The 24937-nt window shown below is 43.3% G+C and overlaps 1 protein-coding gene and 1 long non-coding RNA gene across 2 annotated transcripts; one reads left to right on the forward strand and one right to left on the reverse strand.

Moving 5' to 3' along the window:
• Nucleotides 1–5050: 5050 nt before the first annotated feature.
• LOC136285472 (uncharacterized) lies at nt 5051–5644 on the reverse strand. Its single transcript, XR_010719471.1, has 3 exons — nt 5546–5644; nt 5295–5412; nt 5051–5135 (listed from the first exon to the last, which is right to left on the reverse strand). It is a non-coding gene; the product is annotated as an uncharacterized lncRNA (long non-coding RNA).
• Nucleotides 5079–23468, forward strand: HAS2 (hyaluronan synthase 2). Its single transcript, XM_066176678.1, has 4 exons — nt 5079–5165; nt 14019–14645; nt 19180–19281; nt 21309–23468. Exons 2-4 carry the CDS (start codon nt 14019–14021, stop codon nt 22239–22241), a joined length of 1662 nt encoding a protein of 553 aa, XP_066032775.1. The 5' UTR covers nt 5079–5165; the 3' UTR covers nt 22242–23468.
• Nucleotides 23469–24937: the final 1469 nt, after the last annotated feature.

Here is a 24937-nt window from a genome sequence, read left to right on the forward strand (position 1 = left end):
AAGAAATTGTTGGAAAGTTTCAATTTTGCAAGAGTGATTTAAGTTTAAAGCCCAATGGTTTTCTCTGGACCCTGTAAATCTTTGCATATAAATAACCTTGGATTTAAATTCCCAGAACACTGAAAGCCTCTAAAATGGCTCTATATATGGTGAAAACAACCATAGAGTGTTAGGTCTGTCTGCACCCAGTCTTCATAAGCCTTAAATTGCCCATGATATTTATATTAAAATCTGCAAGTGGATTCTCAGTTAGCAAAAAAATCATAATTTAGGGCAAAATTCTGCTTTCACTTTCATACATGTGGGTTTCTGTAAGCCTTCCACTTCCAGCAGAATTTGCTACATGTGAAAATAGGTGTGGAACACACCTGACATGTCAGTCTGGTTGTTGATAGCTCCATGGAGTTTAGAGGTGGAAGAAACTGCTAGATCACTTTGTCTGATCTGCCTGTTATGGAAATCCAGTTATTCTTGTACTGGGCCAAATAAATTTTGCTGAACTAAAATGTAGCTTCCAAAAAAGCATCCAGAGGATTTCAAAACATAGGAATCCACCACTCCCCTTCATCGTTCAGATAACTGTTTAAAGAAAGCTTGTTACTAAATGTGCCTTCTGTCTAGCATGTATACTACATCTACTGTCCAGTTTTAGCTTTTCACTGTTACACGACAAAGATCCTTATATTCTCTCATTTTCTTACTTGAAGACGACTATGCATTGCAAAGAGTCTGCTTCTTGCTTTTCTTTTTGATAAGCCCTACACAATAGCCGATCTGCAGTAAAAGGGTGTGTGTAAATCCTTACCTTAGAGACAATGCAAGATAAGAGCCTTCAGCGCCAGTGGGCTCAGCCATGTCAGCGTCACTGGGGCATCAGATCTGTTCCTGTCTTCCTGGCAGCAATGCTCCTGAAGAGGCTGTTTAGGGCAGTCCTGCTGCCTGCTAGCACTGGCTGCTCATTTCCACTGAGAGCAGCCCTGCTCCCTTCGCCCTGCACGGCCAGCTCACACATGCACGTAGGAAATGGCCATCGTGCTCTGCAGCTGTCTTCAGCACAGGTCACTGGATCAGTGAAGCACTGCGAACTCTGCCAGACTAAGCATGTGTGTATGCTGGAGGTGAGTATTCACATATTTAAGGGTGACAGGAAAGAAGAGAGAAGAAAAATGCACATGGAACGATACCCTCAGGGTAAAAGTGAGTACTCAGTAGTGGCTGAAGAGTGGCTTACATGCCATCAGTTCATCCACTAATTTACTCTGCAGTAAGCAATTTATTTAACCATAGCCTATGCTAATCTCCCCCAAAAATATATTTTGTCTGACCTCTCTCACACAAACCCATTGCCTCATTAGAAGATTAAATCAGGTTAGTTCATTAAGATTTTTTCTCCTACGGCTGGTGACAATCTATGCCTGTGGACAGTGACAGCCAAGAAATCCCTTTTCCTCACTACTTGTGACTATAAATCATAATTAGGAGACAGGATTGTTTGATAATGGTAACCATGTAGACATAACATAACATAACATAACATAACATAACATAACATAACATAACATAACATAACATATAAATGTAGATGTGATATACTTCTAATGAAACACATCTACATCTGGTTTCTATAGCACTGCATGGATTGGCATTAATCATATCCTCCTACTTTTAATTCCTTCCTGGTAGGCAAACCTAACTTCCCGACCTGTTTTCCCGCTTGCCCTGACTGTGTGATCACACAACATGAGCTATGGCTGAGAAGGAAATAGCTAGAGACATGAGAGACTCACCATTCCCATTATGTCATTTTCTAAAGCAAAGTTGTGGTGTGATTTAAGTGCTGCTATTGCTGCACAAAGATTTGTGTCTCTGATCTACTGTCTCTTGATCTCTGTTCAACCCTAAGGAGCATGGGATTAATCCAATGGGATACTGTGTATTTCCAGAGTAATGTACATTCATCAGTAGAGAAGACATACAGTCTTCTAATGTAACAATTAAAAGGCGGAATAATAATAATAAAAAAATAATAAAAAAACAACACCAGCCAACCAAACAAAAAACTATTTCATTTATAACAAGTGTACACTTGAAAAAATTAATCTGTAACATTTAGTTATTACCAAACGAAACAAACCCACCCTCTCCTGAAACCTCATTTCAGAAATTATCCTAAACATTAAGTCCCCTCTGCAGGACATACATATCCCTGAATCAAGACAAGGCCACCAAGTGCCCAAGGAACACAAACGAGGCTGGCAGCAACAGCTCCCCAAGGCAGAGTGTTGAGAGTAGCCATGGATGGATGGACTAGGGACACCTGTGCTAATCCTCTCTTGCCTCTCACAGCACCAGAGAAAAATCTGATGCCAGGAAATCACACCTTAGGGCTCACACCGACATCAAGGACTTGGTTATGTGTACAACTCAGCAGAGCTTGCTGAGGTAGCACCTTGCCTGGCTAAATGACAAACATTGATCATTCATCAGCAACTGGAGTGATAGGACAGGGAGCAGTGGGTACAAATTGAAAGAGGGGAAATGTAGGTTACATATTAGGAAGAAATTTTTCACTGTGAGGGTGGTGTGGCACTGGAACAGGTTGCCCATGGAGACTGTGGATGCCCCAACCCTGTCAGTGTTCAAAGTCAGGTTGGATGGGGCTCTGAACAACCTGGTCTAATAGAAGGGGTCCCTGCCCATGGCAGGGCAGGTTGGGACTAGATGATCTTCAAGGTCCATTCTAACCCTGAACTTTCTGTGATTCTGTGATCGTGTTATAAGCCTGGCTTACACCAGATACTAGGGTGGCTCCTGTGGAGAGGGGGATCAAGTAGCCCTCTTGACACCCTTCTGCCCTCTGCCCCTGTCTGCAGCAGACAATGTCATATGTCCCTTGCCTGATGACAGAGGTGTGCAGGGCTCTGTATCTAAGCGTTTTGTGACAGAGATTTGGAGGTGGTTTCAGTATAAGAATGGAGCAGCCTTGGGAGGAAGGTCTGAGAAGGATGAATACCTGAAAGCCCTGATAGACTCTATGTATGTTATGTCACGCTGTACTTTCAAGGATAATCTAAACCATCAAAAGCCAGATTGTTGCCAAAGCAGTTGTTTTGCCTTCATTCAGCCCAAATTATTTATTTTATTGCTATTCCCTCTCCGCAAACAAATAATTTCTAACCTAGAACAGTTCTCATGACATAGAAGAAGGGACGGTGAGGAGGAGGGTGAAACAGTTGCTTTCCCTGGCAATGCCAGGTTAAAACTGCCCACAAACTTCTGGCTTAAACTGTAATCAGATTTGAGACAGATTGGCCGTTCAAGGAGCTCAGCTTCAATCCACATCCTAAAACCACTCTCCCCGTGGCAGTGACTGAGCACACCTGTAAATGTAACCACTTTCCCAAAGCAGGTACTCAAAAAATCTCCAGGTTAGGCAACCACCGACTTTAAACCATTTATTGCACACGAGAAGCCCCCAGAGTGCTCTGGAGTTTTCCCACACCAGAAAGTAACGAGGGGCGATAACTCGGCGAAGAGTCATCTCCGGATTTCCCAACGGTGTCTGGATACGGTTCCCTTTGTGGGCTCGACGCCCCAACGCGGCGACCTCTGCGGTCCTTGAGCAAGCAGTACGGGGGAAGGGGAAGCCGATCCCCGCCGTCCTCCCCCGCGGGTCCCCGCCGGGGCACGGCGGACGCGGCAGCGTCGGCCCGGCCCCGAGCCCCGCGCTGGGCTCCCGGCGCTCCGCCGCCTCAACAGTGCCACCCAGTGCCTCTTCCATGTCACTTGCACTGCAAACGGGGATCGACAGCGGGAAACCCGCCTCGGAGGCAGTGCGGAGTCACAAGGAGCGAGTGAGAGCGGCCGGCAAGCGGCAATGGGGTGTGCTGTGGGCTGCTGGTGCCCCTGGCTAGCCGGGAACCATCGACAGAATTAACACTTCTGATTTATAACGAAACAAAACCAAAAAAAAAAACCATCCCAAAACCAAACCAATCCAAAACACCAAAACAAAGCCCACACCACAATTTCCCAGTTTTTAAACGGTCTAACATGTTTCCCGGCTTGTTTTAACACAAGAGGCATGGGTATGAATATCAGTGGGAGCTTCCTTGGGTATTTACTACAAAAAATCTTCCCGAGAGTGAACGGGTAAAGCAGGATTGAACACTGCGAAGTTCATCCATTCATAGACGCAATTCTCATATTAATAAAAACCAGCAGTAGCAAAAACTGTCCCAGCCGAATAGTGGCTGTGGGAAGGATGAATCCCACACCCCAAGCCCAAGGATGCAGCGAGTGGGGAAGGTGGGGGGTTCCCCCAACTGCGGGGCATGAAGAGGAAACCAGTTGGTGGCAACATATGTGTATTGTATTTCTCTGAAAAAATTTGCAACTTGGCTAATTAGATTCCTGGCGCTGAACTGGTCCTTGGCTGAGATCATGGCAATTGGGAGGGTTGGGTTGGTTTTTTTTTTTTTCCTCCTTACAGGAGTTCCCTCCTTCTTCCCATCCTCCGCCTATTAAAACAGTCAAGTCTCCCTTGTTAAAAGACCCCATAACGTGGAAGAGGCAGAAAAGCAGCAGCAGCAGGAAAGAAAAAGGCGTCTGGAAAATATTACCCGTTTGCTGCTGCTGCTGCTGCTGAGAAACCTCATTGAAACAGTTATTCGGGTAGCAAGGTATCACCAAAGAGACTTTATCTGATGCTGATCTCTCAAACTTTCAGACGCTGCCTTGCAACTTCTCCAGGCTCCTGGCTAGCCGGGTTTGAAATGAGATCTTCAGCTTCGACCACGAGAAACTAACTCCTAATTTATTATTTCTAACTTTTTTAATTATTATTATTATTATTATTACTATTACTATTATTTGGGGGAAAAATCCCACAACTCTGAGCTAGAAACTGAAGCAGAGAAAGACAAATACACAATAATTGTGAAAACACGTGGGAGAAAATGAGTAGGACTGAATAGCCTTACACGATTTTTTTATTATTTTCATTTTTAATTAATTTTTATTTCTGAGCGTCTCAATAAGTCCCTGAAAAGTGCGATTTGTTCTTTTACCTCAAACTTGGAAACTATTCAGCGGGAGCAACGGTACGTGAGACCACACAGTTGGCTGGAGCCCCTCTATGACCAAAGGACAGAAGGACAAACAAGGTAGGTGATTTATGATTACGCTTCTGTCAGCTCAAGAGCAGAAGACCCCCTCCTCCCATCCCCACTATTCAAGGGAGGAAAGCTGGAACACATCCCCAAAATACGAGTGGGGCTGGGGGAGGATCTTACCGGCTCCTACGCTACACCTATTTCAGCAATGAATAGGACCGTCGTGAGGATGAATGAGGTTTTCAGCTTCAACCCCTCCTCCGTGTAATCCGTTTAAGACATTGCTGAGCTTCAAGATCTGGGAAAAAATAAACCAAATTCAAAAAAACGAAAAAAAAAAAAGCCAACGGCCCCATAAACCCTCTGAAATTAGAATAAAATCGAGCACAGGCTGGGCAGCCGCTCGCTGATCGCAGCGGGGAAGGCGAGACCTGCTCAGAGCCCATTCCGTGTTCTCTCCGGCCGCCCCTCGCCTTAGCATCCAGGGCCGGGCGGGGACGCGACAGGAGCGGAGGGAGGGCTGGGGCTGAGGGAAGGCAGGCGAGGCGGCGGGCGTGGGGCTGACGTCCCGCCCGGACAGCGCTGCCGAGCCGCCCAGGCGCCGCGCAGCGCGGGAGGGGAGGGGAGGGGGAGGGAGGGCAGCTTCCCGAAGGAGGGCCGGGAGCCGAGGGCTGCGGGGCGGGGGCTGCCCGGAGCTCCCCGCGCCGCACGCCCGCGCCGGGCCCGCCCCGGCCGAGGGAGGGCCGCCCCGGGGCCGATGGCAGCGCCAGCACAGCCGGGCCCGGGTCGCTCCCGCGGGCGGGGCCCGTGACGTGGCCGCGCGGGGATCCCCCGGCCCCGCCCGGTGACGCCGCCGCTCCGCCCCGTTGGCCGCGGCGCCGGGCCGGGGTTCCCCCGCTCCGTGTGCTGCCCGCGGCCGGTGCGGGGCCCGGCGCCTCCTGCCCGGCTGCAGAGCCCTCTGTCCCCGGCAGCCCTGCCCGGCACCTCCTGGAGCGGCGGTTCGTGTCTCTCGGACACGGCCGGGAGCCAGCTCGTCAGCCTCCCCAGACTCCATAGCGATGCTGGCAGGAGGGGGCATTGGCCCCTGGGAGAGAATTTACCCCATTTCCCTGCCCCGAGAGGACCCCATTGTAGTACCGCACTCCTGATGGGCATTGGCTTAGTCTAGAGAAGACGGAGAGGGAATCTCATCAATGCGTATAAATATCTCAAAGGCGGGTGACAAGAGGATGGTGCCAGACTCTTTTTGGTGGTGTCCAACATTGGGTGATGAGTAATGGCCTTAAACTAAAACACAAGAAGTTTCATCTCAACAAGAGGAAGAACTTCTTCAAGATGAGGATGGCAGAGCACCAAACAGGCTGTCCAAGGGAGGTCGTGGAGTCTCCCTCTCTGGAGACATTCCAAACCCACCCGACCCATTCTTGTCACCTGCTCTAGGTGACCAAACCTGGGCAGGGGGGTTGGACTCCACAATCTTCACAGGTCCCTTACAACCCTAAAGGTTCTGTGATTCTGCAGGGCTGCAGTGACCCCACATCTCTTAGGCCATAGCTGCTTCTCCATGTTTCGCTCAGCTTCATAGTCTTCTGCCTTTGGGATCATTTTTCTGTCGGCACCCATGCACTTCTTTGAAAGCACATATTATGTGTAACGTGGGTGCCTTGGGGGTTCTTCTGAGGACTAGATAAGGGTAATAAATCTTTCTTACCCTACATACAAATATAGAAGAACTTGGGTCAAGGTTTTCCCAGTAGGAAGAGCAGCTCTATTGGATCCAGTGGAGTTTTACAGGCAAGTTCACTAGGAAAAAAACTCAAGTCTTCATATTTGGGCCATAAAAGCACATTTGCTTCATTTTTTTGCTATTCAAGATTATTGTATAGAGCAGCAAAGTATTCCTCCATTCAGTGTAGTGGGACTTAGTCAAACAAGGTATGACCTGTGCTTTATAAACAAATTACAAGATAATAAACTGTGTACCCCAGATAATTATTTATTAGCTGGACTAAGGCATGAAATAGGTTTGTGCCAAAAGCATCCATGGACTTCATAACCAGCAACCAGAAAACATTTCTAAACTAGATATTTGTTTAATCGCAATCCAAAATATCTGAGTACTAATATGATTTACTTCTTGTTTTGTTTCTTGGAGCATTTGTTTTGGTTTTTGATTGGTTTTCTTTCTTTTTTTAATTTATTTAACAACTAGTGTATTATTGTGTACATTAGGGTGAAATCCAACCTGCAGCCATAGAATTCATTCCGCATTGGTTACTCAAACCTGTAAGAGATTGAATTTGGGCAGTTTAGTGGGAAACATACACTGAACAAATAGGAGAGTCTTGATTTGCTGATCAAAGCCTGTGCATACAGATAAAGTTTGCCATCATCAGTAATCCTGTCATTTACTTTTAATTTAACTTTAGAGTTTAGTCTTATGTGAACCCTTTCCATTAGATTAACAGCATAACAAAATCTTGAAGTTAGAAATAACCAAAAGTTCCAGATATGGTAATTGTTCTGTAATAAAGGTGTACAGATGGAGCATAACTTTTCACTTTCCTCTCCGCAGGCTGTAGAACAGAAGAGGGAGTCTGGGCAGCTATCTGATGCTTGTGATTACTATGTACCTAGAATCATTTGTACTCCAATAATATATTATTTCATTTGCCACTAAAATAACACTAATAATGAATCTAAATATTGTCTGAGAAACTGTAAGCCTCAAACACCATGTAGTCCCAGAGAGTGTGTGTATAGGCCCAGATACAGTGTGTGCAGGCACTCACACGTGCACTCAGAAACATTCGTGTCATTGAGGCAGCTGCTCTGTGGCAGCCAGAGCTATTATTCTCATAAGTAAGGAAGTGGGTATTAAGGCTTATAAAGATTACATTCTTCCTTTGGTTGTGTGCAGAACAGCCCTTGGTAGCTGTATGCACTTAAAGCTGTGTGTGCTGGATTTTATGGTGCCCCCCTCACTAATCTCAGGGATCCTGCTGAGTTAGAGTTGTATGTTTGCTACAGACAAATCCCCACAGACTACCTTCAGGTGAATATAGGCAAGGAAAATAGCAAGGGGTGTGTTGGTTTTTGTTGGTGTTTTTTGGCGAAAAACAGGTATATGGAACTAGAGAACAGGTGGATCTCATATAACACTAAAAAGATTAGCCTTATGAAGGGTTTTATAGACCTCCAAAAATTTCTTGAGTGGTCATGATTCCCATTTTACAGGTGAGGAAGCTGTGACAGAGAGAGGTGAATTCACTTATCTAAGGTCACCCAAGAGGTGAATGACAACACTAGGAAGCAAATTCAAATTGTCTAGGCCCTGATCCACTCTTAGATTCCCTAATGTAAGAAATGCAGTGGTTAAGTATTGACATATCCAACAACCTTCATAAGGGAGGTTAATCTCTACAATAAATTTGTCAAAAATATACTTGCATTTTTATCTCAAGTGTCCTAGAAATAGCAGCTTTTCAGAGAAAGATTTTTATGTGCCTTTACTACAGAAGTGCAGGATAAATTATCCACTGATTTCCCTCTTCAGCAAAATACCTAAGTGCACACTTATCTTTAATGACACACATACATGCTTTGCTGAATTCAAAGCCTTAGCAGTAAGATTGAATAGATATTCAAGAATTCAGCTTCCATACAGGCATATAAAAATTAGATGTTTTAAAGGTTTTCTGCACTCAGCACTTCTGATTTCCTCAAAGGTTCCAGACAAATCTGATCTGTAGATCTTATACATGAGGTTGATTTGTATTATCAATTTATTTTCAATGAGTAGGTGCTATCGAAGCTGCTGCTACAAGTGTCCCCTCTTCAATGAAATTGCTTGAGTTTCTATTGCAAAGCAAGAAATAACTAGACTCCCAAATAGGATTCCTCTTGAATGAAACTACTTGCAATGTGTACCTCTGGAGGACACTTTTCAGGTTTTTAGTCCATTGGGTCTGACTATACTTAGTTCAGAGCAAAGCACAAAAATGTATGGAGGGTGGAGTGAGGCCCTCAGCATCAAGCGTTCCTCTTTGTAGATCTGTTTGTGTGGTATTGCACTATTTGCTGATTGTGACCACAGCCCTCGATGTCTAGAGAGAGGCACAACTCTTTGTAACCTTTAAAAGTAAAGGGGACTGTGGTGAGTTGACTCTGGCTGGCTGCATGGTGCCCTCCCAGCTGCTCTATCACTCTCCTCCTCAGCAGGATGTAGATGCAGAAAATAAGAGAGCAAAACACCTGGTATGTTGAGATAAAGGCAACTTAATAAAGCAAAGGCTGTGCATGAAGCAAAGGAAAACAAAAGATTTATCCTCTACTGTCCATCAGCAGGTGATGTTCAGCCACTTCCCAGGAAGTAGGGCTTCAGTACTGAAAAACAAATGTCATAAAAAATGCTTCCCCCTCCTCCTTTTAGCTTTTGTATCTGTGCAGATGTCATATGGTATGGAATTTCCCTTTGGTCAATTTGGGTCACCTGTTCTGACAATGTTCCGTCCCAGGGCCTTGTCCACCCATAGCGTATTTGTGTGGGAGAAAATATTGTAGAGACATCCTGGACGCTGTGGGAGCACTGCTCAGCAGTAGCCAAAACACTGCTGTGTTATCAACACCTTCCCAGCTACCAATACAAAGTGGAGCACTTGGAGGGCGATGGGAAAAAGTAATTCCATCTCAGCCAGGCCCAGTAGGGACAAAAACGAGCACGTTTGTGATTGACCTTTTATTACTGCCTCCTGGATAGATGCTGGCTTTTGCGACCTATGGTTAGGGTTTTTCTAAATGTCTTCAGACGTTTGGAATTAATAAATTCTAATTTTTTCAAAAAACCTTCCAAATCATTACATGTAAGGTACAAACTTTCTGTGTCTCTCTCTCTTGCTTTTTAATCTTCTGAGGAAAAGCTACCCAGAATTACTACGTGACAATGTTTGAGTGTTGCACACGAGGGGATTTCTGAAAGAGATGGTGTAGTAAGATGCGTCCCATGTGTTACAAGCAAACCTGACTTCAGTTTGACCCCTGTCACTAGTTCCAGGTCCTGCATCAATAGATGCCAGGCACCACCTGATTGCTTCCTTTGTCCTCATAGCAGCTACACAGCAGAGGGTGCAGAATAGAACAGGCTGCAGATAATATTCGTATCTTCTGGCACCAGTGCACATTGATTTTCTAGGTATCTATTTGCCCCTGTTCAGTATCAGTAACAAAATAAGTTGGTTGTTTTTTTTGGTGTTTTGTTTTTTTTTTTTCTCTTTGCCTCCTGACTTTGTAAAGGGATGAACTATCTTCAGGCCCTGTTACTCTCAGAGATGCATGAAAGCTGATTAATAGCCATCTGGATGAACTTTGCCACAGGATTTTGGAGGAGGAGAAATTGGTACTTTACCATGGAGGTCACCAGTGTTCTTTGCTGGGTAAAGACTCAGTTCAAAACAGGACATAAGAACCTGCTGAATTTCAGTCAAGTGTCTAGATCTTATAAAAGTTAGATCTATGTACCATAACTACAGTAAATGCTAGCCTAAATATTTTTCAGAATAGAGAAAACTGAAGCATATTTTGCTATGTTCTTCTAATTTGAGATCTAAGGCATTATTCAGTCTGAGAAAGGAGTGTGGTCTCTAGTGCTACAGTTAACCCCAATCATTTGATGTACTTTATAGGTATAAGTCATTCGTTAACCTGATGTTTTTCATGAAAGCATTGTTAGAATAGTACAATTTTTAGTTGTGCCAGTTGTTTATAATAATGTAAATTCACCTTCATCACAAAGAAGAAATACTCTTTTTGTATATATATTTGGCTTTCTCAGAATGCCAAGACACAGAGTGCCGAACAGTTCACTGGGTGGACTCTGATGTCAAGTACATGCAAGTGTTCAATTCTTGGTCATGCTTTTCCATAGGAGCCTCCAAAGAAAGGCACTGCTTGCCTGCTACTGTACAGTCACTACAAGGCACCTATGTACTTAGCACTGCTTTGTGAATCAAAATGTGTGACTGAATCAGCAGCAGCCTACACAGCATTAGGATTTAGCATATGGCTTTCACATTTCAGTTCTACTACATGGGCTGGTGAACACAGCTCAGCTCCATCCCTGAAAGGAAAGAGTTGCAACATTATGACAAAAAATTGCTCATTAGTAGACTTAGAAGGCTCTTTACATACACTCACCTTCTTGCTTGCAAACCTGCGTGCCAGAGACTGTCTAAAACTCATACTGGGTTCAGCACCATGGGGTTAGGTGAAGGTAAGTGATTTAGGGCCTGTAAGGGACTTAGGTGCCCAAATTGCAGGATAGAATTATTATATTTCACTGTGTCAGGCCAGGCTAGATGCTCGTAACACCACTGTCTGATGTGAAAGTCTCTGATGTAGCTGCTGCCTAGCCTCAGTATTAGCATTTGACTCAGCAGTTCATTTTTGGTCCCAGACTTGTACAAGCATCATTTCCTTTTAACGTCTTGGCTTAATTATTGGAGATGGGTGGAGAGTTTTTGGCTTCTTTGCCATTGTTCGGGCATGCTAAAGTTGATGAAGATCATTTCTGCTGGGCAAGCTATCAATACCTTGTGTTAAATCTTGAGAATATTGAGCAAATTTTCCGGTTCCCCCAAGATTCAGTCAATTAAAGGACTACACATAAAACCCTCAATTGCAAAGGGGAAAGTTTCTTTGATGAAAGCCAGGAATTTAGATCAAAACACTGTTTATTTTCGTAAGGTTGACAGTGAAAGGAAAAAAGAAATGTTGTTTTATTAGCATCAGAAATTAATTTCTGGATCTTAAAAGACTGGATTTTTGCAATGGAAATGATCTGTGCTGTAATGACAAAATCAGAGAATTTGGGTTTATTTTTTTTTCCTTTTGTGCAGAAGCACTTCATAGGTGGAGCACAACAACAGCAAATTAATGTAAAAGATGCCTGCTTGCTACAGCATATAGTCATTCAAATGTAGCCACTCCAGATCTTAATGTGCATCCTGTTTATTTCAGCCATATAATTATTAATGTAAGCAGACTTTAGGACCCCAAATGGGAAAGCAGAGGACAAGTGCACCATTAATGAGACATTTACCTTGATGTTTGTGACATTTTGCATACTTGAGGGATTAGTAAACACATGGGCTCTTTTACTTCGAGGTAATCTAGAGGGGATCCATTACTTAATTTGTTTTCTAAAGCAAGTCTGTTTTGGGCTCTGAGTTTCAATTCACCTATAGTGGTGGTAAGCATAAGTTGTCTTTTATTAGGCATCTTTATGACTCCTGCTGTGAAAGATTTTCAGACAGGCCAGAACAGGGAGGGTCTCTTTTGCTGGTGGATGATTACAGCACCTGTCAGAGCCCAGCCTTAAGTATTCAAGGAAGTCCTAGAGATAGGGTCCGATTTCTTTAACAGTGCCTCCAAATATAAAAATGAAATTTAAGACCCTAAATAGCCAGTGGAAAAAGACAAAGTCTTTGTAACCTCAAACTTCATGCTTGTCTAGTTTATTTTTATGTTGTAAATGATTCTGTGCTGACTTTTTCGTCCCAAGCCTGTAACTTTTCAGACATATATATAGTTGATGACAGCTATGCCGCTGCATCTTGGTAGTAATTTTTCAAGGAAGAGTTAAAAACGTATATGATGTAAGGAAGGCCTGTTCCAACTTCAGCTTTGGCCAAACAAACATGAGCAACAGATGAGTGAGATGATAACAGCAGGGAAAATATGAATAATAGCAAGAAAACACAAATATTAAATCCATTACTCTGAGAGGAACTAATTCAGCAAAAGATTCAAGCATGAGTTTTATTGACTTGCAACACACTTGCTGGGTTAGCTTTAAACAGACATTATCTGTTTTATGTCCTTCACATAAAATGCATCTATTGACAGAAAATGTTGTTATTAACTTCTTACAATTCTGAGAAAGCTGTTGCATAAAATGGGTAATGTGATTGTCAGAAAAAGCATTTAGGTACTAATAGATTCCACCTGCCTGCCTGCCCATACTGTTTGTTTTGAGAATGCCAGAGCACCCTCCGTGCCAGCTAGTTGCTTCATAGCCCAGAGTTTAGGTTAGATTTTACAGCCAGGTAACCTAAATATGTAGAAATGGTCAGAATCAGCTGATGTCCTAGTGAATTTCTGAGTCCAGGGTGGAGTGTTGGCTCTGTTAAATTTATGCATATTTTTGCCACAGACTTAATCTCAGTTAAGCTTTAGCCCCTATACACACATGCTCATGTGTGCATGTATCTATGTACACAACTATATGAATAATACATTTTTGCAGTGGTATTGAGAAGACCTTTTAAAGCAGATGTCTGATTATATAAATATAAATTATTAATATAGTCAGACATCTGTTTAAAAAATTATAAATACATTCAGGCATCTGTTTTAAGAATGTCTTTCCAATATTTTTGCAAACATAACTAAGCGACAGAAACAATTCAGGGTGGGATGCAGTTGCGACATGGATGGGGGATGAGGAGAGGCTGCCCAGACATTCAGCTGTTCCGCTCTCCTGTGACCGTATGATCAAGTGGTGGCCCAAAAACCCCTTCTCCAACCTCCTCAGGATAATATGACAGAGTGTCTTATCCAACCAGCCCAGGCTGCCAAAATAAGATCCTGACACAGCACCTTCTGTGAGGGCACTTCAAATAGCAGAAAACATCTCTGCTGCATAAAGTCCGTTTGGATCATACTTTACGTGGAGGAAGTACTGCAAAGAGATGTTCAGTTGAGCAAGGGGATGCAGTGAATCTGTGAGCCAGAAGCTTGGGGTGTATCTGTTGATGTTGAGATCTGTGTTGCAGCCACATGCACCCCTTATGATATCTTATATCAGTAAGTGGTGGCTCTGCTAATGATTTCCCTACTTCTTTGCAGATGTATTGTGAGAGGTTTATATGTATCCTGAGAATACTTGGAACCACACTCTTCGGGGTGTCCCTCCTGCTGGGAATCACCGCTGCTTACATTGTGGGCTACCAGTTCATCCAAACAGACAACTACTACTTCTCCTTTGGACTCTATGGTGCTATCCTGGCATCACATCTCATCATCCAAAGCCTGTTTGCCTACCTAGAGCACAGGAAAATGAAACGGTCACTAGAGACTCCAATCAAACTGAACAAAACAGTTGCCCTTTGTATTGCTGCCTATCAAGAAGATCCTGACTACTTAAGAAAATGTTTACTTTCTGTAAAAAGATTGACCTACCCTGGAATTAAAGTTGTTATGGTCATTGATGGGAACTCAGAAGATGACGTTTACATGATGGACATTTTCACTGAAATCATGGGTAGGGACAGTTGTGCCACTTATATCTGGAGTAATAACTTCCACGACAAAGGTCCGGGTGAGACAGAGGAGTCTCACAGAGAGAGCATGCAACATGTATCTCAGCTGGTCCTGTCCAACAAAAGTGTTTGCATCATGCAGAAATGGGGTGGAAAAAGAGAAGTAATGTACACAGCATTCAAAGCACTGGGGAGAAGCGTGGATTATGTACAGGTAGGTATTAGAGCACCAGGTCAGTGCCAATTCAAACACACTTTGAAAGAAAGCAGCTTTTGTATATTTTGTGCAGCATGTTAGAGGCCATCCTAGTCCCTGATGAACACAGTGCTCCTTTCAGTCTGTTTGGAAACAGCTTGACCGTTAAAAGGGTATTTTGCTACTTTTTAAAATGGCCAGTCTATCTGTGACTGTTTTAAATCTGTGCACCAGCTACTGGAGAAATCTGAAAGTCCTTCCGCTGCCTTCAGTACTGCCCCCTCATCCAAATGGTTTTCCTTCAGATGAAGCCAGTGATCTCCTGAAAGCTCCATCTCTGCTCCCGTAGGTGAAGGTCTCGGGTAAGGCAGTATTTTGTGAGCTGGTTAGTGGCCCCATATACAAACAGTCAGACAGGGATTTGGTCTCACTAGGGAATAGCTTGGAGAAGTGGTGAAGTCTGTAAAAAGGATGGGAATGTATTTTAAAGGCTTTGAAGGCCACGTGGAGTATTCAGTAAAAGGGTCAATGTGTAGATTTGAAAGGAAATTTCTTCAGCTAAAGCCTGAAGGAGCTTTTGCTTCATCACTTACAGCTGCATTACCTCACTCACTGCAACTTGGCCTTTAAGGCCCTTATGACACACTACTCACTTAAAAATGAATTAGGCTGGGTCCTCTCTCTGTGTTTCCAAAGCAGCAGAGGCACATTTCTTTCCAGCTGCCTTGGATCCCCTGAAAGATTGTCTATCTTTTCACCTTACCTACATGGAAGCACTCCTCAGTCCTGCAAACAGCCCTGCTGACTGTGGGAAGGGGAAAGGGTCATGTGTGGAGGAAGGCAGGTGGGATCATATACTCTGGCTGGACACTGAGGACCCTTCTGTAGAAATCTCAGAATGAGGCCAAGAAGGCTCATTTGACTAATCCCACTGAATAGGAGATGATTTTCCTAATGAGCAACTCTCAGTTCTTCCCAGCTTCTCCCACACTCAGAGCATCCAGCAGCCTCCTGCAGTGGAGCAGCAGCTCCCCATGAGGTGCTCTCTGCTGGCTCAGGGCAGCTGCATGGCTGAGCCACATGCGTTTCTGGGGCCTGTGCCCAGCCTAGTGTGGGCGTGTGTGCATGCTCTGCACAGCACAGCATCCACGTGCAGTGTCCTAGGGACCTGGAGAGGCTGCCAGTAGCTGGGCTGAGAGCAGTGAGTGCACTGGAGGGGCAGAAACTGAAGAGTGCCAGGAACCACTCTGTTATTGGAACTAGGAGAGTAAGGCCAAGATTTGAAACCCACCCTCTACCACTTCCCGAACTGAAACTAAGTTATTCCTTTAAAACAAAGGGCTTAAGCTCTCCATTGTCTGTGCTTTGGTTTTGTGCTGTGAGGAACTATGGTGGGATTAAAATGCTAGGGAACTATGATGGAATTAAAATGCTAGGAACTAAAATGCTGATTTTCTTTATTAACATGGGTTTATAATCACTTCACACAGACATACCAGATTGCAGAGAAAGCAGGCAGAGAGGAAGCAGATTCATTACAAGTTTCCTCCCTCAGTTCAGCTCTTTTATTTTTCAGGGAACCCGGAAAAAGTGTTTCTATTTCAACAGTCATAGCATAAACTCAGAAAGTAGAAGAGATATTTCTGTCAGTTAACACTCCTGACCTGGCTCAGAAGTTCTAATGAATTTGTCAGGGACTGTAGTGTTGAGCACAGTCTGCAGTAGTGACTGATGCCACAGTCGCATCTACAGTCATGTCTGTAGTAGAAATGCAGCCCCTTGGTGGTCCTGGCTACTGCAGAGTCATAAAAATATGCAGCTAAAATGTGGCTCTGTTTTATGAATGAATGAAGGTTGAGATATTTCAAATGGTCCTTTGGGGTGACCCAGGGTAAATAACTTTAAACAAGCCAAATATTTCAAGGGTTAAGCAGTCTGCATCAGTGATTAAGCACTTTTAAAAGTTGCCCACCCCCAAAATTGTAGGCCTTACAGTTCTTAAAAGACACTCTTGAATTATGAACAGGTAATCATAAACAGTCAGACCAGTGCAGATATCGAGCTGTTATTCATTAGTGGTCTCTCATTAAGTACTGTGCTGTGAATGCTTGTTTCCATCCTAGAAGAGTTTATGAGCGTGCAAGTAATCAGATGGAAGAGTTCAACTGGCAGATATTATCAGTGCAGTGTTGTGAGGTAACCAGGGTGCAATTCATCTTGGCTTGTTGGAGGTGCTTGTGTGGACAGCCCAGCACAGTTTGAACTCAGAGCAGCTGAGATAAACTGTCACTGTTAGCAAGTAACAGAACAGTTCCCTTAAGGTCAGCTGTCCCTTTCATGTAACTTTGTGACCCAAGGCAGTGTTGTTTGGGTCACTAGGCCCTTATGTGGAAAGATGGCAAATTGTCTCTGGGGCTGTCCTGGGCACACCCCAGATAGGCAGGTGTCAGTGTTTATTTCGGCTCCTAAGTGACTGTGTTTCTCTGGGTGTGTCCTCTGTTCACCTTCAAAAACTTCATCCAGATGGAAAATGATGGCTTGTTAGACTTGTTCCAGAAACCCAGACATACCCACTGTGCTGGCATGCCTAGGACATGTGATGGTATTTTGTTTAAAAATTCAGCGTTTTCAGGATTCTTCATTTCTATTATATTAGTGATGTGGCTCATGGGCAGGCCTTTCTGCCATAGGTAAATACATCTGTGGGGTGGGAGGTGCTCAAGTGACAGGTGCTGGAAGGAAAGCAGAAGGGCTGGGTGGCAGCTGATCCCAGTCCACCACTCATGGTTACAAGGAATGGCATGCCTGTCACTGCCTGAGCACCCTGGGAGTTCAGCAAACTACAGCTTCCCTGGGCAAAACACTTAGCAACAGGTTTGTCCAGGAAGACCCAGGTAAAAGGATAGGCATCATTTCCCCTCTTCAGCAGAATTGTTTTGCTCCCTATCACCCACTGCTGCCACTGATAACAGCTTTTCACTAAAGCTGGAGTCACGCCTTGGCCAAGTTACAAAGACATTGTGGGATGAGGCCAGTGAGGAGAGGAGATGGATGCATCAAGTTAGTGGGAGCTGGAGATGCTTGTGGCTTTTCTCCTGACAGAGATATGAGAGCTTTCATCACCTTTCTCCTCTTGGCCCCCTCTGAGTGAGCATGGAGGGGAGCAAGTTGGCAGAGTCCCAGCTGCATCCCAAGCTATGCAGTCCTACTGTCTCGGGTAACATCTCGTCTTGAGTCTGGTCCAGAGCAGAGCACCAATGCTCTCCTCTCCCTTCATAAAGCAGACGTAAAGGTTAGCTCTCCCCTGGAGTGAGAGGGCTTAGGTTGAATTGAAACTTTTCATGAAAGGATACCAAAATTAGGATATCTATTTACAAAGCCTCAACAGAATCTGTCTTAATATGCTGTTTATGCAGAGCTACTGATTTGCTCCTACTGACCCCATCTCAGAAATGCAATATGGGGACAAACGGGAGGCAGTATGAGAATTTGTCGGGTGTGATTCAGCCAGTCAGAGGGGTGTTTCTGGGACAGTCTCTGCTCCAGTTCCTGGCTGTCTGTGAAATGAGTTCACACATGATGTGGCCAGTTCTTTCAGCTGCAGCAACTGCAACAAGGAGACACCCTCTTGTTTTAAACAGGCTGCAGCCCAAGTCATTCTCCTCAGAGCAAACGAAAGCAATGCCAGCTGTCTCACAGACCAGCCAGCCTGTCTTGAGCCCTCCTCCTACTCTCCAGGGGAAAGCCAATTTCCTAATGTACACAGTGTTTAGTTGACTAGGAGTGTTTGTGTAGTTGAAATGCCTTGTGTGTCATCTACTTCTGCCTTGGTCTTTTGGAGTACTGAATTTCGGGACTCACGCCTTCTGGCCTTACATATTTTTTAATAAAAATGCCAGAGGAAAATAGCAAATAATTTCTCTACATCAAATGTCAAATCTCCGCACTACTAATAACACATCATGCATCTAAAATTAAAAATGAGTTTGTTCTGAAAAATGAGATGCAAATTTTACGTGAATTGCTAAAGCCTTCTGTGAGTGAAAGAACTTTTAGTTTTCTTCCCAGACTCCTACTTGACTTTTTTTCTTTTTAATAACAAGTGCCTGGGATTTAACTCCTCACTCCTTCCCTCATATTGAAGTAGGAAATATTTGACCAGGGTGCTCCAACCATGCAGCTGATGCAGGGAAATTCTGTGTAAGAGCACAACAGGAATCTGCTGCATGCCCACAAACACTGTCTTACTCTGCAGTGCCCCATATCTTACTCGAGAAAGCCAGCCCAATGTGCCAGCAAAACAAATGGAGCTGATACAGAGGATTATTTGTGAGCACAGCCTGAACAAGCTCTGTGTTTTGTGCAGCACTACGCCTTGCTGCCTGGTACAGGTGACCTTTAACAGAAATTTTAGTGCAGACTTCAAAGTCGGATTTAATTGCATTCAGGAGAATATGCACTTAGAGTCATTATAATCACTTGCATGATTTTTATTTTCTTCTCCAGTGTACTCTTTAACCCATTTCTGTTCTTTTCTTTTTCTAACTTATAGGTCTGTGATTCAGACACAATGCTTGATCCAGCCTCATCAGTGGAGATGGTAAAAGTTTTAGAAGAAGATCCCATGGTTGGAGGAGTTGGAGGTGATGTGCAGGTGAGTACAACAATTTTCAGATTAACACAAGTGCTTCAGCAACTATTTGGATTGCAACAGATTTCTCCGCCTGAAGTAGCATTAAATATAATTTATATGTATATACTATATGCATATATGTAATGTGTGATGCCATTATAGATGCTCTTATCATACCTTAACCTTCTTGTCCATTGAATGGGAACTCTTCTTGGATATGAGCACTGTATGGTTTTAGCATCCATAGCAAGCAAAGAACTAATATTCTGATCCCTATATGTGAAAAGGAGGGGACTGGCATTGTCAGGACTGTTGTGGCATCTTTCTGTCTCTAGGTATAGCTGCTTGCTCAAGGTACAAAAGAAAAGCTGTAGGGGAGCAGGGAATTGAGAACAGGTCTCCCAAAGCCACGTGCAGCAACTTCAAGCACTTTGATTACTACTGGCAGCTAAAATTGTTAGAAATAAAAGTAATTTTGAAGGGCTGTGCACTGTGCACTCTTGTGTGTTCCTGGGTCTGCCATCTCTGTCAGACAGGGCAATAGAAAACTTCCAAGCCAGACCAGCTCCATGTGTGTTACGATTTTCAGCATCACTGAGTTTGGCTGATTACTACAGCAAAAGACTGTTGATTCCTTTTGACACAACTGCTTCCACTGCAATTTATACAGAGAGATGTGTGAATATTTCAGTTGGCCTTAAGATCAGTCTCCCATTCTCAGTTGGGCTTTTTATGTGAGACAGAGGAGAAAGAGCCATGTAAATGCATAAGAACCTGCTAATGAACGCCCAAGTAGTCAGAAATATTTCAGGCATGTGGCTCATAACTCCTGAAATTAGGATTTCCACAGAAACCTGAATAGATTTGGAGTCTAGACTGACCACGAACCAGGCGTAGACAGTCTAGGTGTGTGAAATTCCAGGCATGTGTGAGTACAGGTTCAGCTGTGACAGGAAGGTTCATAAGCATCTGCATTGGAAAGGATGTGTGTCCTCTGTGAGGAAAGGTGACAGAATGAAGGCTCTGGGCTTTTTTCGCCCCCCCCCCCCCCCCCTTAGTTTATTTTCCAGCATACACCAAATACATTTGAGCCAGGCTTGATCCTATCCTCAAGCCCTGCTACTTCTAATATGTCCTGGAATTAAAAACTGACAGAAATTAGGACCATCAGAGAAAAAGACTATTTTTTTCTAGTTGCAGGGCAATGCTTTATAGTTGTAGACGGCCAAAGATCCACACACTTGTCACATTCCCTGACACAAGGTGTGTGTTGAGAACCTGGATGTGAAGCCACAGACTTGTGCATCTGCACAAGTGGATGCGCTCATACATCCCCTGGGTGTTCAGACTGGTTGTGCAGTTGGGTTGTGCAGAAGAGAAAGACTGAGACATTTATGTGGGCCTGAGGAAGACTCTACTGGAGTATCACCATATGTCTTGGGACAAGGTAACAGGCTGGTACTGCAGAGACAGAACAGATTGTTCCTCAGAGGACCTAATGCTGGATATGGGGACACAGTTCAGGTTTAAATCTCTAGGGTCAGCCTTATGATACCTTATGATAAATGTAGGGCAAAGACCATGTGCTCAGCTTTTCTCATGCTCCAGCATTGTTTTGGGAGGGCTGGAAGGAGTCCTGTGAGTCCCAAAGATGTGCATGGGCAGAAAAGCAGCAGGAAGCTGTGAACTCACCAGCTCCTCTTGAGAAAGTCTAAATCCAGCAGGTCTTTAACAGGAGCAAAAGCGAAGGAAGAATGACACTGAAAATAAGGAAATTTCTTGGTGGAGAATAGGAAAGGTTGCAAGGAAAAAAAGAACCTCTTGGTGAAACAGACATTTGAAGGTTTCATCTCACCCTTCCTGTCAATGTCCTGACTGAAATGTTTGCATAGTTCCCGGATTTGCCATGAGTTGGACAGAGTGAGGTTCCCACCACATTTGGTGCTCTAATGGTGCTCTAGTCTCAGAAAATTCCTTATTGATCCAATGTGCACATTTTCTGTTTTAAAAGCTCATCTAAAAGGAAAACTTTTGGTTTTATTTTGCAGATTTTGAACAAATATGATTCCTGGATCTCTTTTCTGAGCAGCGTGAGATACTGGATGGCATTTAACATCGAAAGAGCCTGTCAGTCCTACTTTGGCTGTGTGCAGTGCATCAGTGGACCTCTGGGAATGTACAGAAACTCCTTACTCCATGAATTTGTGGAAGATTGGTACAATCAAGAGTTTATGGGCTCCCAGTGCAGCTTTGGAGATGACAGGCATCTAACTAACAGAGTGCTAAGCCTGGGCTATGCAACAAAATACACAGCTAGATCCAAGTGCCTTACAGAAACACCGATAGAGTATCTCAGGTGGCTGAATCAGCAGACCCGCTGGAGTAAATCCTACTTTAGAGAGTGGCTTTATAATGCCATGTGGTTCCACAAGCACCATTTGTGGATGACCTATGAAGCTGTAATCACTGGATTCTTTCCTTTCTTCCTTATTGCCACAGTCATTCAGCTCTTCTACAGGGGAAAAATCTGGAACATTCTCCTCTTCCTGTTGACAGTTCAGTTAGTTGGCCTGATAAAGTCTTCCTTTGCCAGCTTCCTTAGGGGCAACATTGTCATGGTTTTCATGTCACTCTACTCAGTGTTGTACATGTCAAGTTTACTGCCAGCAAAGATGTTTGCAATTGCCACGATAAACAAAGCAGGGTGGGGCACGTCAGGAAGGAAAACCATTGTAGTTAATTTTATAGGACTCATTCCAGTCTCCATTTGGTTTACAATCCTCCTAGGTGGCGTAATTTTCACTATTTACAAGGAATCAAAAAAGCCATTTTCTGAGTCAAAACAGACAGTTCTCATCATTGGCACAATACTCTATGCATGTTACTGGGTTTTGCTTTTGACTTTGTACATGGTTCTTATCAACAAATGTGGCAGGCGGAAGAAAGAGCAACAACACTACGACATGGTGCTAGACGTATGATGTTTCCGTGGGAAGTTACCCAGAGTTGTAAAGCAACCCAACGACCTTGTAGTATCTGTGGCATCAGACATATGTTGCCAAGGGAAATGGATCACTGCTGCTGGGAATAGGACACTTATATTCCTCTGGGTTCATTTTCATCCTGCCAAAGTAAGGAGAAAAAAAAAAAACAAAAAAGAGAAAAACAAAACAAAACAAACAACAACAACAAAAAAAAACCCCAACAGATTTTTTTTGTTTCTAAGGGGGAAAGGATGCAAACCACACAGTTACGACCTGTTCACAAGAAAAGGGGAGAACTTCTATGTTTATGCACTTTTTTATTGTGCATATGCCTGACAGTGTTACGTTCTATATACCTCACTGGTCATGCTTATGTGTGTGGACAGAAAGAAAGGGAGTTTGGAGAATCAAGAAAAGGACCGTACAACCCCTTGCAACCTAATTTATGAACTTCTCTTTTTTTATAGTTCTGTTTATAGGAAGGGTCTTTTGTTTTAGGCTGCCAAATGTAATGCCAAAGGTAAATTTTAAGAGGCCATTGGCTGAGCTGTATTTTTATATTATTGTATTATTTGTGTGTGTGTATTTTTAAGCCAACTTTTTTTTTAAATTGCATATTTTATATTTTACTATCTGCCAAAAAAAGCTGCCTCCCCGACATTTTGTTCTTTCGCCTTTTAAAATATATTTGGGGACAAAAATATCATACATTCTCCCCCCAAATTTCTGCTGAAATGATATTGTTCACAACAGAAAGAATAAAAAGTCTCTCTGCATTTTTGCAACTAGTGAATGGTTATTTCTGTGAAAAAGCATTTAAATGTGCTCTTTTAAGACATTTATTAGGAAAGGCCCAAAAGTGTCAGGTTTTGCATACAAGCATATTTGTGCATTAAAAAAGGCCAAAGGGGTAGATATGTGCAATTTGGGGTTTTTGTTTTGATAACATTGTAAAAGGGAAATTTGCTTCTCTGCTGAGAACATAATATCCCTGGCATGCACAATAAACCATAAGGCAAGGCAGGCCTCCATGCCACTGGAAAAGACATTGCTATGGAAAGCCTTCCACTGATTTTATATGGGACCTGAGCAATCAAAAACTTCTGATCTGGAAAAATACTGGGCACCTGAAACTGCCATTGAATTCACTGATGGTCATAGTTGTTAATAATCTGTTAGTACCAAGCAAATAGTTCAGGTTAAAAAAAAAAAAATAAAATAAAATATTATCAACACTTTCAAAATGTGTGTTGTACTATAAAACTTATACAGATTCCTTCATACAGTTTACAGAAAATAAACACATCACCTCTTCTGACATCCAGTGTAATACAGACCCCAGTACTGAGCCCAATAATTTGTTTTTAACTACAGCATATCTACCAGAAAAGAAGCCAATTTTTTATCAGAAAACATCAAGCCTTAGCAAATGCATCACTTCCTTGGTGCCTAATAATCAGTCTTGGACATTTATTTTGGACCATGGTTTTGAGAAATAATATTCAGGACTAAATTCTGCAGTCCTTCACCAGCCAAAGGAATGTGGCATTGAGCCCTAATATACTTTATAAAGAGCAACAGAAAGACCAGCTGCCCTTTTTAGATTCTGGTATTAAAAGCACTGTGGTAAAGCAGAAATCAGCATATGATGCTTAAAGAACTTAGAAGCATTTTCAGCTTCTCTTTTTTTATGCAGACATGAATAGATTCTGCTGTAGAATGAACTGCACACACACTACCTTATTGTCTGATTATCTTGAGGTACATGATTGCTTGAAAGTCATACTAATATTATGTTAATGATTGGAGAGTTGATTCATGTTGATTACAAAATAGAACAGTATTAAAAGAAAGCAAGAGAAACGGTAAAAATCAAAAAAACTTGACTATGCCTTTTAACTATTTATGATGTAAGTTAAAGCTTGGGTTAACATTCAAATGTCAAATAAATCTTCTCATTCTATAAAAAGATTGAATGAATTGCCTGTATTTATTCTAGCAATTATTCAATGTATTTCCAATATAGGTTGTATAGTATAATTGTTACTTTCATAAATAAAATATTTTTGATAAGATTATGACTAATTCATGGTATTTCTCACCAGCACTTGTACTTTGAAGCCACAAATCTGCACAGTTTGTTGTTCTCATGTCACCAGCCTGATTTCCAAGAGGGAATTTGCCATGGAGCGCCCATGGAGTGCGCTGCGTGCCTGAGGTGGCCGGGGCTGGTCCCTGCTCTGAGAGGCAGCGCAGGGCATAGCAGCACCCAGAGTCTCTGTCAGCAGCTTCTAGGTCAATTCAGTCAAAACACTTCCTTCCCTTTTTCCTCAGCTTCCTGAATTACAAAACAGGAGTAGCAATCCAGCTTCCTTTTGGGAAGCACTTTGAAGTTTATGGCCAAAGTACTTTAGTACTTTACGTAGGAGCTGATGTCTTCCAGCCCTCATGTCCACTGGAAATTATCACCCTCCATAGCTTGGGAAGCAGAGGAGGACAGGTCCATGGTCTTCTCCTGCTCCTCACTACTGCTGTTTGTCAAGCCCCCTTTGCCCTGGCACACCTGAAGTGCAGCTGTATATTTTCTGTCATTGAAAGTTATGGGCAGCAGCCACTGCTGCAGGGACACAAGGGGCAAAGTGAAATCTCACATAGGCTTGCCACAGGTCAGTGACTTAGGAGACAGCTTTCTC

This window comes from Chamaea fasciata, unplaced genomic scaffold (genome assembly GCF_029207755.1).
Source record: "Chamaea fasciata isolate MVZ Bird 193981 ecotype frontalis unplaced genomic scaffold, bChaFas1.0.hap1 SCAF_1, whole genome shotgun sequence".
Classification (NCBI taxonomy): Eukaryota; Metazoa; Chordata; class Aves; order Passeriformes; family Sylviidae; genus Chamaea; species Chamaea fasciata.